The 14,727-nt window shown below is 41.8% G+C and overlaps 1 protein-coding gene across 1 annotated transcript in view; it reads left to right on the top strand.

Moving 5' to 3' along the window:
- Positions 1 to 14,727, top strand: part of LOC103134820 (semaphorin-5B) — a 234,322-nt gene that overhangs the window by 187,983 nt on the left and 31,612 nt on the right. The window contains exons 17-20 of the mRNA XM_007547273.2: positions 1,013 to 1,238; positions 5,124 to 5,336; positions 8,015 to 8,019; positions 10,142 to 10,307. Coding sequence (XP_007547335.1) covers positions 1,013 to 1,238; positions 5,124 to 5,336; positions 8,015 to 8,019; positions 10,142 to 10,307 — 610 coding nt within the window. The remainder of the gene's footprint in view (positions 1 to 1,012; positions 1,239 to 5,123; positions 5,337 to 8,014; positions 8,020 to 10,141; positions 10,308 to 14,727) is intronic.

The following is a 14,727-nucleotide window of genomic DNA, read 5'->3' as shown; positions in this document are numbered from 1 at the left end:
GTAACGTAACTCTTACACAAGAAAGAGTCACAACTACAAAGTTTATATCAATAAATGCAGCACATATTATGCTTCTTGTTTTGACAGAGAAGAATCTGGTGAATAACCCAATCCTGATGTCCCGAACAACTGAATAATGCTAGTTTATGTTAAAGTAACTTTATTAGTGACAGTAGTGTATAGAAAGAAAGAAAGAAAGAAAGAAAGAAAGAAAGAAAGAAAGAAAGAAAGAAAGAAAGAAAGAGAAAAAGAAACATCCATGCCCACATTTGAAGCAAAACCTGCTTAAAGTTCTCATTTTTAAAATATTTTTCAATCTTCCTCACTGGAAAACATAATTTATGACATATTTAGGAAATCTTTTTAGAAGGAAATTCTGACTGAAATCAGAAAATCAAATCAAAATAAAAAATAAGATCAAACTAACTTCATCTCACACTCTACAGCTCAAAGTGAATATGGTGAATGAAAATTATTTGACACTTCTTCAGTAAAAGACTCTACTTTTGAAACTACTTTAGGTTGTTTTAACATTAGAATAAAATCCTTTTGTGTGCAAAAAAGCTTCGGCTAACGAAGCTTCTTCTAAACGTAAATAAGACTTTTGGCACAACGTCCTCTGAACAGATGTATGTAAATTAGAGGTAACAGCCACAACAGATAGCATCTGGAGAAAAACCAACACATAGTTTTAATACACACGCCTCAGACCACAAACATAGTGGTGATGGTGAGGATTTGAGCGAAACGCACCTTTGCTGTCTGAATCAGCAACAGAATAAGTAAAACATATTAATCTAAGCCAACAGAAAATGTGTCTCTAGATTTTCTGATGATGTAACAGAAAGCTACAGTCACACCAAATTTATACTTTTTATGTAACCAGGATGCAGAATTTCTTTACATCCCAATTTAATCTAATTTAGGAAATGCTAGTGTAAAACAAATAACCACTTTTCTGCTTTTCATGTATGAGTAAAACTTGTCTGTGAATGTCCACTGTGTCCTGTAGGAGTACAAGGCCTGCAACCTGGAGGCATGTCCAGAGGTGAAGAGGAACACGCCTTGGACGCCCTGGATGCCGGTCAACGTGACCCAGGGCGGGGCCCGCCAGGAGCAGAGGATGCGCTACATGTGCCGGGCCCACCTGGCCGACCCCCACGAGCTGCAGATCGGACGGAGGAAGGTGGAGACGCGGTTCTGTCCAAATGACGGGACGGTGGTCTGCGATACGGACAGTAAGTGGCGGACGCAAGTACAGCTCTGAGTTTACAGCAGCCAATGAGGAGGCAACTCTGCCACCTCGAGATGTCTGATTGCTCGACTCATTTTTCTTTTCGTAGGTTTAACGGCTCGCTTATAGGTCAAAGTGATAGCGTAGCGATAGATTCTGAGGTATTGCAAAAGATAAGGACTATTACTTCATCCACTCAATGTCCAGAGAACATGAAGAGATGAGCAGCAGCCCATATTTGTATTCACAGAGTCACACTGGAGTTTTAAATTTCGCTGTGTTTCATATTTGCAGCGGTTTTCTGTCATGTAAACCAGACGCAGATTTCGAGGAGCCGGGCTGAATACATTTGTCCTAATATTGGGTTTTATTTTGATGCAGCTGTGATCGATGGTGCGCTGCCTGGCTTTCTACAGCCCATTGACATTTCCATAATTCTTTTCCCCAAGCAGCAGATAACATCAGTGTCATGAATTAATATTTTTTTCACCAAAGGAATTTTGATGCCTACGGGTTTGGGCTGTTTTACGTGCTGCGGCGCGTTTCGTGGCTAGTCTTGAGGTTTGAGCTGCCAATCCATGCCAGTTATAAAATAGCAGTCTCTCTCTCTCTCTCTGTGTGTGTCTCTCTCTCTTTCTCTCTCTCTCTCTCTCTGTGGCTTATTGTTAGACAATGTAGACCCTATAATGATAATATTTCTAAAATGCTTCCAACATTGCCAAACCCACCATGTTCAGCCACATTGCTAAAGCTCAAAGGGATAAAACAGAGAACATTTGATGTACTTCATTCAGCCTTCCTGTTATCTGCTGAACCTGAACTCCTTTTAAACAGCTTCTTACATCTTTATGCTTCCTGACCTCTCTAATAATGGAAGTATCTGTCCTCTTCAGTAAAAATCCAGTCCTACACCAAAGAGTGTTGTTAAGACATGAGCTGGTAGTGCTTATGTTGTGTGTTGATTGTTTTGGAAAAAGACTTTTGGGTTTAAACCAGATGGTTAAAGACGCTTGTTAAGCTGACATTTGGCTTATTCTGGTCTCTGTTCTACTTATCAGTGGATCTCCAATTTTTAGGAATTAAAAAGAAACACACACAAGAGACGTATTCATAAAGCTATTTGTGTGCAAACCAGAAATGTCTCATTTTTAAACTACTCACAAAGAAATATTATCCCTTAAATAGCACTTCCCTAGCAAATAGCATCTCTCTCCACTGACACACATCCCACATTTAAATCTCCATGATTTTTAGGGGAAGTTCTGCCTTTATTTATGTGTAAATTACAGCCGTAGAAAATTAGTTTGCATTCTAAAAAACCATAATCATTTGCATCTGCATGTATCCAGGGCATCTGTGTTACTTTCTGTTGCAAAAATAAAGCAAATGCCACATGAAAAACGTTGCAAAAATACCAAAAAACCCAACAAAAGTTAGCAGATTGCACCGCTTTGTGAATTCCCCTTCGAAACGCGGTCAGCGTAGCACCAGGGTCTGATTTCAAATTGTCCGTCTGTTTGCTGCAGCTGTTTTCATTCGTTAAGATTCCAAAACAAGCCCTAAAAAATGACATCATTATGGTCGGTAGTGAAGATTAATTTCATAGTTAACGGGAAGTAGAATTTGAGTTGGTGATAAACCTGAGTGGCCTGGATCAGCTGTCATTCAGAGAGCAGAAGTCTTAAGAGCACCAAGCTAAAGGCGGCAGGAGCTTGATAAATAACTCCGCCGCAGAAAAACGCTGCAATCGTGGAAGAGCAGAGTGTTTTGTTTACATCTTTGAGTAATTAGCAATAGGACAGATGACTTTGCAGAAGCATGCTGTAGCATCCGCTGCTGCCGTGTTGTTTTTCTCCTGAGTATCACAATAATAATCTGCCAAATGTATTTGTTGCAAAATGAAAAAGATCCAGTTTTATAAGAAAAATTATCAAATAAATCAAATTAAGCGTCAATAATGGAAAAATGGTTGATAATTCAAATGAATAAAAACAGTCTTTATTTGAAATAAAGATTTTTTTTTCCCCAGTTTAATCAAAGTGGACATAATAAGGCCAGTTTTTGGTTATTCAACTTCGCTTTTAGTTAAAATTATTTTCCAACAATTTACTGATTTTAAGGACTTGATGTACTTTTTCTTACAAAACCACATTTAAATATCATGCAGTCAATGAATAGCAGTTGTGCAATCCTTTGTAGGCTTATTACTATGTTTTGAAAGGATTCCAGCTGAACTGGATCCCACTCACCTGTCCTGCCACTCAATTTTTTTATTTTATTTAACCTTTATTTTACCAAGATAAAATCCCACCGAGATAAAAAAACAAACAAACAAAAAAAAAACCTCCTTTTCAATTGACGGGGAGCTGCGTACACAGTGCAGATTCTGTTCAACATTGGTTTTCTTTTTACCACTGTAAGTTTTGATGGCTTACAGTCGGTCTATCACAGGGGCCTTTTGGCTGATTATTGCTTTCCTTGCCTGACTTTTCAGTTTAGGTCGACGACCATGTCTTGGTATTTTCGAGACTATAAGTCACTCTGGAGAATAAGTCGAATTAGTCAAATAATGTGATGTGAATTGGAGATAAAGAAACATAATGATTCCCTGGTCTGTAAGTTTCATTTATTTAGAAGTTGTCAGACATGAGGGAGATCTTGTCCATGTTAATGATATGATCCTGTGACACTTTTTGTTCAACCAACCTATGGAAACTTTTGACTGTATTGGACGTCTGCCGGCAGTTTCTGACACACCAGCGTCCATGTTCTAAAATCGGGGAGTCAGGAATAACCCGCTCCTCCGGGGAAGCGCGCAGCGGGGCAGAGCGGAGACGCATGCAGTAAATATATGGTGACAGAGAGGATGTTGCGTAGCATGAACAGCTAACACCAAGAAGACCCTTGCTGCAAATTCAATTATATTTATCTCTTTGGCAACTACCAGGTCGTGGAGATGTAGCTGAACTGTTTAGGATCCTCAACAGCTGTTCCAGGTGTTTCAAAAAGTAGCACCGACAGACAGACACAGCTATCTAAAGTAGGAATGTCTGACGAGGTAGCAGATCGTCAGAACGCGGGCAGCGTGTTCACTTGTTCCTCGGGCTTTGGCCAAACAATTAGCTTACCTCGCTGCTGCAGTTTGTAATGTTTGTGTCATGTATGTCTCTATGAATTATGGAAAAAAAAGAAGACGTATATAAGTCGCTCCTGACTGCAAGTCACAGAACCAGCCAAAGTATGAAAGAAACTGTGACTCTTGCCTTGAGGGACAAAAGTCAGAGTTTGAATCCTGGCCTGGAGTCTTTCTGCGTGGAAAGTCCAAAATCATGCCAGAAAGGTTAATTGGTTCTTCTAAATTTTCCCTTAGGTAAGAGAGTGAGTGTGTGTGTGCATGGCACACACGGCGAGAAGCAAGCATGTAAAGATTTCTTGCAGCAGATCCATGACACACCCCCACATCCCCCCCGCCCCGTCAGACCCGTTAGCTCCGCTACATGCTGTTAGTGACGGGATCACAGTCCGGTACTAAACACACCCACTGACACACAGGGAGTCACACACAGCGGCAGACTGATGTTTGCCACTGGTGGCCTTTTCACACAGCCCTCTCCTACATCGATTACCTGTCTCCCCCTGTCAGCCTCCCGCGGGTCGGCTGCATCGACTTTAACAAACTGATGAAACACCAACAGCAGGGAACTGTGGGATGCAAAAGATACAGACCTTGAGGAGAGAGACGGTGAAAAATGCCTCTTGGTCGATTTGCATGCTTCCTATCGCTGTTTGTCGATACCAGCTGTGGTTATGATTCTTCACCTTGAATCAAACTTGGGTACTTTAATTTAATTTTATTTATTTTTTATTTTTTTAATCTCTCCATCTGCAGGCCTGGTGGAGGAGTTGCTAAAAATGCCAGTGGTGAGAACGGCGGGGACGAGCTGGTCGTCGTGGGAGACCTGGTCCAGCTGCTCTCAGAGTTGTGCCAAAGGTTACCGCACCCGTCGGCGGACCTGTTCCGGGCCGGAGGGGAAGAGCGCCCCCGTGGCGTGTCGTGGTTCCCCTGTGGAATACCAGGACTGTAATGTGCAGGCATGTCCCGGTGAGTGAGTCCAACTCGGCTACCTTCACTGTGACGGAGAAAGAATCTCAAAGCAAACAGGTTGCTCAGATCAGGATTTATGTTTAGATAGATATGCATTTAGTTTTATTACTGTACTTGAGGATCAGCTAGAATATCCTTCAGTTCATTATTCACATTGCATCATCTCTTGTCACATCATCTCTGAATTGTCTTCTTTGTAATCCTACTTGTTACTCTTTGTTTAAGACATAGATGAGCCTGCAGTGTCTGTGAGATATTTCAGGCATTTCAGGATGACTATCTATTTTGGGAAAGAACATCTCCCCTTGGTACGGACATAAGAGCTATAAAACACATTGAGTGCACATAGAAACCCCCCAAAGCCCAATAAGGTCCTGTTATAAAAAAAAAATACTGTTATTGCACTTTGTGAATTATAGACTGAACTGCACTTGTTTCCTGTGAAATGTGCTGAAGGGTCGACTCCTAAAAGAGTTCAACAACACCTGTCGTTTTAGAGGGGCTTGTAAAAGTATTCATGACTCTTAATGTTTTTCACATTATGCCACACTATGACCAAAACCTCAGAGATTTCACTTGTATTTTTACAGTACATATCAACTAAGATTTAGTGTCTGATTGTGAAATGGAAGGGAAATGATGCATGGTTTTCAGATTTTTCCACAAACAACTCTTTGATGCATGTCTTTACCAGCTGTGCAGATCAAAACACCCAACATATGCAGGGTGGATGCTGCCTACAAACAATGATTTTTAAGTGTCTCAATTGAATTTAGCTCATGGACTTTGACTAGACCATTCTAACACATGATTATGATTTAATCTGAACCTTTCAAATGAAACTCTGGCCCAGTCTGAGATCCTTTGAAACTTCTAGTAAAATAGTCTGGCACATTTGCATATTGGGCAAAGAGTTCAAACGGGTGGAACAAAGTATTTACATTTGTATTTTTTATTTTTTTTAACGGGGGAAACATGTTTCCAAATTTTCAAGATCCAAACTGCCTATTTGAACAATTTGAATGGAGACATTTGTCAGTACGTAGAAATTTGTTCTTGTAACATGGCAACACAGGGAAAAGGTCAAAGGGTATTAATTCCTGTCCAAGGCACTTTATGGCAAGTTTTAATATTCCGAACATGGAACATTAGTTTCAAACAAACAGGTTAACACGCATACACACGATACTTTCCAAATGTAAAACATTAAGTTTACTTGCTAGCTTACCTCAACAACAGCTCTTTCTAAAACTGTATTTACTGTAGGGGAAAAAGCAAGAAGTAAGCTGATGTAAAGTCTTTTATGCTGATGTCTCCAGCACATTATGGGTTCCTAAAGAAAAGGGAAGCAAAAAAAAAAAAAAAAGAGACCGCTGTAGAGACAGAGTGCTGGGGGTCAATGATAGTTATAGAATACTGCTGAGTGGGCAATTAACGTCATTAGCTAATGGTTACCAGCAGCTGCAGCCAAGCAGGAAGAGTTCCCGAACAAATGAAGTTATCTGTTTCAAACTCCTCATCAAACCATCATAATCAGCTGACCCGGAAAAGGCGCTGGACCGGCTCTGTTTATTAAACACACACACACTCCTTAAAACAGACAAACGCATAAAACAAGCAGCCACAGCGAAGGGCCTCCTCTGAAGAGATGGACCTTTATCTTCTTGCCTGATATCTTCTGAATTATTGATTTGTGTTTGGCTGCTTGAATCTGCGTTTGAATGTTAATTGTTGGCGTTCAAATGAAGTCCTTACTTAGAGAGACGTAACCTCGGGTGGCCCGGATCGCAGCGAGGAGACGTTTTACCAGTTCTGTCACGTTTCCGCGTGGCCCCCCGAAGGACGTGCAGGTGAGAAGGACGAGGCCGGCGACAGAAGAGAGGATGAGTGTGAAATAGTAATTGATGATGAAATTAGAGGGCGGGATGGAGGCAATGAAGATGGCCGAAGAGATTAAAATATGTCCGTCTGTGCAGTGGAAGCGGTTGTCTGTGGGTCCGATCGGCGAGGCGGTCAGAGGACAGAGCTCCGGCTTTCATTACGGGAGGTTTGGACTGACAAGAGGTTTGATTTAAAGTTAAATTTAAAAAGAACAAAATCCCAGTTCGCTTTTGAGAGTCGAACGTGAATTTGTTAGCAACATTTTTAAACTTTAAAAGCGCACACCAAGCCTCTACTCAAGAGGAGTGTTTGATTCAGTCACAAAGCCGTTCGTCTTCTTAAACTGAGTCTCAAGACTTATCAAATGAACTCTGAGAGTAAAACTCTGAAAATCTAAGTATTTTCAAAGCCACACTGCTGAATTTTTGCTTTTTGCCAATGACTTTTACATTGTGGGGTGAACAGAAAATAATTTGTGCCGCACTTGTTTCTGCCTGCAGAGAAGAAAAATATCAAAAGATATCTACAACTAACCAGACGTGGGCGTTTTTTAACAGTATTAGCAGCAGAAACACCACGGTTTACAGTATCGTGGTATTTAACACAATTGGTGATGATGGATAGATTTCTTATTAAAGTTATGGTAATTATTAAAACATTTTTTCAATTTAATACACAGACTTGAGCCACATTAATATGTTTACAGTTAGTTTTTGCCAGTCTGGCCTTTAAGCCGTAGCTCTTGGAGGTTAACAAGCTGATATTAATTCTCTGCTTAGCTAACAAGTCTGAAGTGAAATGCTTAACACACGCTGAGTTTCCCAACAGCCAAACTGCTTCTGTGCAGTAGCCGTGTTTTAGCTAGCTGACCAGTTGTGTGCAGCAACAGGTGGGGGGAGGGAAGTGCTGCCCATTTGTGACTATATCCAACAATAATTCTCAATATGGTGTTTTTTTTTGTTGTTTTTTTTATTTTTAAAAATCTGACTAGATTTATTTGTCGCTGCCCGTTAAGTTTTGATTTTTGATTGATAACCAGAACTGTTTGACTAATGAGACCCAAAATGTGGCTGGTATGAAACAACAAAACTACTGATCCCATTTGCTGCACAGAGAACAACTCCAGCTTTCATCTCTTCACCTGTTTTAACTCTTTAATTTATAAACATTTTTACCATTTTGTACCTGTAAACAAACCAGCTTGTACCTGTGTAATTAAACCGATCCTACAATTTAATTTGAGCTTAGCGTTTTCATAAAGATAGGAGACAAACAGTCCTCAAAATGTCTAAACTGAAAACTGCTTATTACTCTATGTTCCAATTTATCGTATCATTTTCCCATTATAGACTAGAAATAGGATATAGAAGATCATTCCAGATAGCTGTCTGTCGAAGCAGGTACAAAACGTTCCCATGTACAAATTGGCACTTGGTTGGCATGAAACTTCCTGGACGAACCAAAACTGCAGCACCGACGCAAAAGCAGTTAAAAAGCTTGAGTGTCATTTTATAGTTACCAGAATGTTAAAAAGTAGAACTTGATTTCCCTGATAAATGTGTTCTAGCTCAGGGAATATTTTGATATTTACGGTTTATCGGGGTGACTTCCTATAACTCGGTGAGTCAGACGCTCATCCAGTCAGGTTAGAGTCAATCAGTCGGAGACGTGGCTCGCTGTGAGAGCCGGTTAGCGTTAAATAGCAACATCCTGCTTCTCCCGCTGTCATCCTCTCTGCTAAACAAGTCTCCACTCTGCCTCTCAAGTTACCTGGCAACGACGCCTCCCTGCCTCCGTCAGGCAGACATCAGCCAGTCAACCAGACGGTCAATGAGTCACCCGCACTTTTCTGATTAGATCAGACGAGGCATTAGCAGTCCCTCCGCTCCCCCCCAACGGGAAGAAGAAATCGGTACGTTACTCAGGTAGGAGAAGACGTAGGAGGAGGTGTGATCAGTGAGACGGCAGCAGAACGGCACAAACGTGTTGTTTATGTCCCACAGTGATCTCTAGTTTACCCCAAAAAAAACACATCTAAATATACGGAGTGTAGTGAAGTTGAAGACAGATTGCATTTAATGTTGCTGGATGTGTGGAAAACTCAGTTTGATGGGCTGGAATAGAACGGGCGCAGCTTTGTTAGGCTTCATTTTGTCACACATTGTAAACTTAATTCTGCGCTAAATTTTTATTTTTTTTATTTTTTGTTAATGCAAACTGAAGAATTTAAGCAACAGCTTCATCCACTACCATCCTCCATGTTTCACAGGGCAGCAGACCACAGACAAACACCTGTAAAGATGTGACTGCAGAACCAGTTATTTCTGAGTAGTTTGTATCTGGTCTGCTGCTGAACTCCTTCTTAAAGTGTGTCAAATGATAACAACAACCAAAGCAGTTCTTATTTTTAGGACAGGGACCTGTTTTGTCTCCAAACTCTACTTACTGCTTTCACTTGGACGGTGTAAAATTCTCTGTGGTTTTCGATATGGAAAATGTGAAAACACTGACACGGGGGCAACCTCAAGATTGAAATCTCTTGAAAATAAACCCACTTAAACACATCTGTTGTGTTGCACAGCTGGGTGGAAAATCAGAAAACAGTTGTTTTTATTCATATTTTATTTGTTTGCCCTTTAAATTCGCAGCTTCATTTCTGTAAGTATTCCCAAAACATCTCCCGTGAACCGCTCTTGTTGGAGTTCAGTCGTTTGACCCCTGTGGACATTTTTTTATTAGATAGTGAACTGAAATGAATCCAGGCTTGTGGTAAGAGCTTGCTTTTCCTCACAGAGTGTAATATTTCAGTGTTAAATGGCTTCCATGCTGCTTTGCACCACACACAAAGGCAGTATAAACTAATGTGTGTGTGTGTGTGTGTGTGCGTGTGTGTGTGTGTGTGTGTGTGTGTTTGTGTGTGTGTTGCGTGGTCCTGCTGGTCTCCCTGGTCTCAGTGCTCAGTGGGCTGCGGCAGCGGCCACTACCAGCGGACACGCTCCTGTAACAGCCCCGCCCCCGCCAACGGAGGAGACATCTGCATAGGCCTGCACACCGAGGAGGCCCTGTGCAACACACACACCTGTGACGGTAAGGTCCCGCTTNCCAGTATCGCCTTTTCTTCACTTCCACTTTGGTTTGAAACAGATTGGGCACAAATAGTGTTGGGCACAGAACTGCATATTTGCTTTGTGGTGGAAAAAAAAATCAAAATTTGAAACCATCGGGAAGATACTAATGACTAGATTGAACAATTGGAAATCAGTCAATCAATCAATCTGGATTATTTTTGTAGCACATTTCAGCAACACGGCAGTTCAAAGTGCTTCACACATAAAAAAGCATCAGGAATATGTCATAACAGTTCTGAAAGTCAATAAAAAATGGAACATATAAATAAAAAGACATATCCAACTGATACCAGAGTGAAGTGGAATAAATTGAGTCTTTGGTTCAAAACGTCAAGTTTCTCCACAAGATAGAAACAAAACTCCTGCTGCTTTCACCCTGAGGGGCTTTAACTCACGTTTCTCTTTAAGAGGGAGAGAGAGTGGGTTTAGCGACTGGATTGACCCAGCAGCAGTGAGCTAAGGAGGCCAAGTCACGTTTGACTTTCAGCGTCTGCACAAAATGTTTTATGTGTTTCTTTTTCGGCGACTACTGAGCACGTTGCGCGCAGGAACGCCGTTTTTCCTCTAAGCGTAAGCGCGATTCCTGCAGGACGCCCTGGCACCGGCGGACCCCCGCCCGCCTCTGTGTGAATGCAGCTTATGGGCCGCTCTCCCGGCAAACCTAATTTACTGTCGGCTGCGGCTGCCAGCGGGTTACCGGAGCCCACCGCTGCTAAGCCTGTATGACCAATCACAGGAACATTTCGCCGGCTGGGAGACTGGGGGACGAGAGAGAGAGAAATTGTGTTCACACAGTGGATGTATTTATTACTGGTCCAGAATGCTGTTACTTTTATTACTGGCTTTGTTCTGGCTGAGGCTCAGTGTAATCATTTTTGGTCTCTCCTCCAGTTTCACTCTCTCTGTGGTGCTCTCTCAATCTTCTCCTCCTGCCGCTGCATCTCAATCTCTGGCTCGCCGCTGTTTAAGCTTCCTTTTGTCTGCAAAGGCGTTTTTAACCTTTATGATGCCGGAGGTGTTTTACACATATCTATAATTCAAGATGATCAATAGTCTGACTCTGAATGTGTTGTCATGTGTCAGAAACACATTTTTTTTTCTTTTCTGGTGATATTTCATCTGTTGTCTATAAAAAAAGAAACAAGACCGATCAAATATTAGAGTCTAGATAAGAATATCCAGACGGCCTGTTTTCCAATGTAACAAGCAATAATTTGTTATTTTGCATACATTAAAATAAAATGGAAACCATTATTGCCTTTATGTACTGATGAGGGGGGAAAATAATGCTTGCCAAAACTACTAAATTAAAAATGAATTAAGTAGGACGAGAAAGTGGAGGATTACGATAATTTATACTACAAATTACAAACGTGTGAACTGGTCAGTGTGTCCTCTGGCAGTGTTCCTCAGGTAGTAAAACACGTATACAGCACTTTCTTTTTTTTTTCTTCTAAAACCTGACGGACAGCAGGAATGTAATCTACATGTCCACCTGTAAGCCACATTGCCTTATTTGGTCGTTCCCTCCCTGCTGGTTTCCTGTGATTCTCATTCCCCAGGGGTTCCTCTCTGACAGGCGTCTCACTTTTGTTTCCCCGATTCTGTTTCCCGGCCCCGTCGTTCTGCAGGCCGTCCCTAACTGGGCTTAATTGGATGCATCAGCTTTGAGCGCTAGCGGGAGTTCAGTGTGTTTCCAGTTAATCATGAGCAGACTTCCCAATCGGCCAGCTCAGTGGGGAGAAAACGGCTCCAGGGACCAACTCTCAGCCCTGCAGGGAGGACTGGGGGAGTCTGAGTGCTGGTCTCTTGAGAATGCCAGCAGGAGATTTTCCCTCCAAACCACTGGGTTCTTGCAGAGAGGAAGAGAGTTCGACTCTGAGCATACAGTGCTCCAACATCACCAGTCCTGCAGCTAATAATCAATGACTACGGTCCGTCATTTATCAGCTCATATTCGCAGTCATCCCGTGACGTCCTGCCGTTAAAGGTGAAGTGTTGTTGTACGTCTCGTCGGTGAAGGCGCTGCAGTAAAAGTAGACACTTCTTTTTAACAGCGCTCACAAACGATTTGAAAAGCCAATTAAACACACAGAGCGAAAACGGCAGATTAATCTTCTGATGCCGAACTCCAGACACTTTGTTAAACGGCCCGGTGAGTTTTAGCGGCTCGCCTCAGAATTTACCCGGCCACATGGCCTGGCCCGCCCGTTTTGATTTAGCGTCCCATCGGGTGTCCGCTGCGCTGAAATAAACAGCAGCTCAACATCGTCTGACTTGTCAGAGATTCCCAGGTGGCCATGAATCTGCAGTTCAAATATATCCCCTACAACATATATTTAAAGGCTATTCGGGGAGCCGACAGCTACAGGCATTCACACACTCGTTCTTACATGTCTTGCCGTCCACCATATTTGCAGTAGCTGTCTCAGAAATGAGCTTTTTTCTGCGGTAAAGATCAGTCACTGTTTTTGGCTGGCTGAGAGAGGACAGGAAGATCTGGCTGAAGAGAAAAGGTCAGAAGGAGAGACAAAGGGGCACAACGGTGTAACGTCTGTTATCGCTACGTTATTGAACCTTTAAATGCTGAAAGTGGGCTCTGGGGGAAGAAGTGATTGGAGAAAGTCAAAACCTGTAAAGTTTTATTTTGTCCCATAGTCTCTATGTATAAACGGAATATAAGTAATTACGATTTCTCTTAAATTTCATCTTGTTTTTTGATGGAAACTCTAAACTGTGCAGCCATTCGGAAACGGACTGGAGTGATTTGCAAAAGTTTTCTCACCAATCAACTTTTCTACAAAACTTTACTCTACATTCTTTGGGGAGAATTTATGAACAAAGTAGTACCTATGTTTTGTTTTTTGTTTTTTTTAGAATTTTACAAATAGAAATTTGAAAATTGTGATGATAATTTGAATTATATCCCCCCTGAGTCAATATATCATAGAATAATCTATTTCTACCAATAATCTATTTCTACTATGAACCTAGCTTAATACGTCTTTATGGTTAGTGATGTATAAAAAGCTCAATTTCAACCAACCAAACTATCCTTAGCCTGGTGATGGGGCAAGTAAATAAAGCCTGGTGGCCCGCCAGGCTTATAATACTCATGGGGAAACCCTGTTATGTAGTTTTACGGAATTTGCTAATCAGAAGCAGCACATTACACTGCACTGTTTGAAGAACAGGCTAAACCTGTTGCATTAACAGTATAACAATAAATCTGCTGGTTCTAGTTTCCTTCTCTTTTGTTACACAGAAGGTATTAAAGAATTGTTTCTGCCTTAAATGTTGCAAAAAACCGTGAAAAGTTATGTTGTATCTCAAAATAACTTTTTTCCACAAAAGACATTTTGGTTTGGTCATTTTGTCGACATTCTGCCTAAAGCTATCGCCATCCAAAACATTTACTGCCATGTCTGATGCGTCATGCATAACGCATTTGTCTGAAAAGTGAGATTTACTATCGATATCCGTTCACAATTGCGCTGCAATAAGTGCAATCTCTTTTAAACTCATTTGTGTTTTTCTACTTGCATTTTTATTTTAATTAATGCCACTTTCTTGTGAATTCCGATGTAAATGTATCTTCCTCTAACACCAGAAGCCCCTCAGTCTGCCTCCAGGCCCACTGAAAGCCACTAAGCTTCATATTCCTGCCACCATCCTTCTTTAATAATTACCCCATCCTTGAATTATGCACTTATTAATTTTTACGCTCAGCTGAACCCTGTAATGGCGTGTGCTGTAGTCGAGTGTGTTGGTAATCAGAAAGCCAAATGAGAAATCCTCGGCCGTGATGACGAAGCAGAACCACACATCAAAGTCAATGCGAACGCAATATGGCCGACCTTGAGCCAAAACGGCGACGAGCTCCTCCCGACGCCGCGGGAAAATAACGATTATGTTCACTGAACTGTGAATGCGCGGCCGACCTCATTATGATTATTGTTCCATTTGTTGCTGAGATGTGACTGGGCGTTGATGTAATGGAGTCACTTCATGAAAGGAAAATGACACGCATGCAAGGTGACAGTCAATTGGCCAAGATGGAAGCTGTCTTCATTCCGGCTTCGCTGTGCAACGCCGCGCCCTGAAAGTGTGCGCTCCCTCGTTCCTGTCAAATGTGCTGACTAAGCCGTTATGTCTTTATTAGATGTAAACTGACCTCAGGTTCACCAGGGCTCTCCAGCCCTGCTGGCACGAAAACCTCTAACAACAACAGCAGCAGCAGCAGCACTCGGAGCTTTCCTCCGTCTCCAGGCTAAACATTTCAGGCCTCTCTCCAAATAAACCGCCAGAGCCTGCGCCAGGAAAGAAGAAACAGACCCTTTTTTTCTTTTTTTTTTCCAGAGGTATTGAGGGCGATGGAG

This window comes from Poecilia formosa, unplaced genomic scaffold (genome assembly GCF_000485575.1).
Source record: "Poecilia formosa unplaced genomic scaffold, Poecilia_formosa-5.1.2 Scaffold19, whole genome shotgun sequence".
Classification (NCBI taxonomy): domain Eukaryota; kingdom Metazoa; phylum Chordata; class Actinopteri; order Cyprinodontiformes; family Poeciliidae; genus Poecilia; species Poecilia formosa.
Note: the sequence above shows the minus strand (reverse complement) of the source record. Positions and strands in the feature narration are given on the sequence as shown.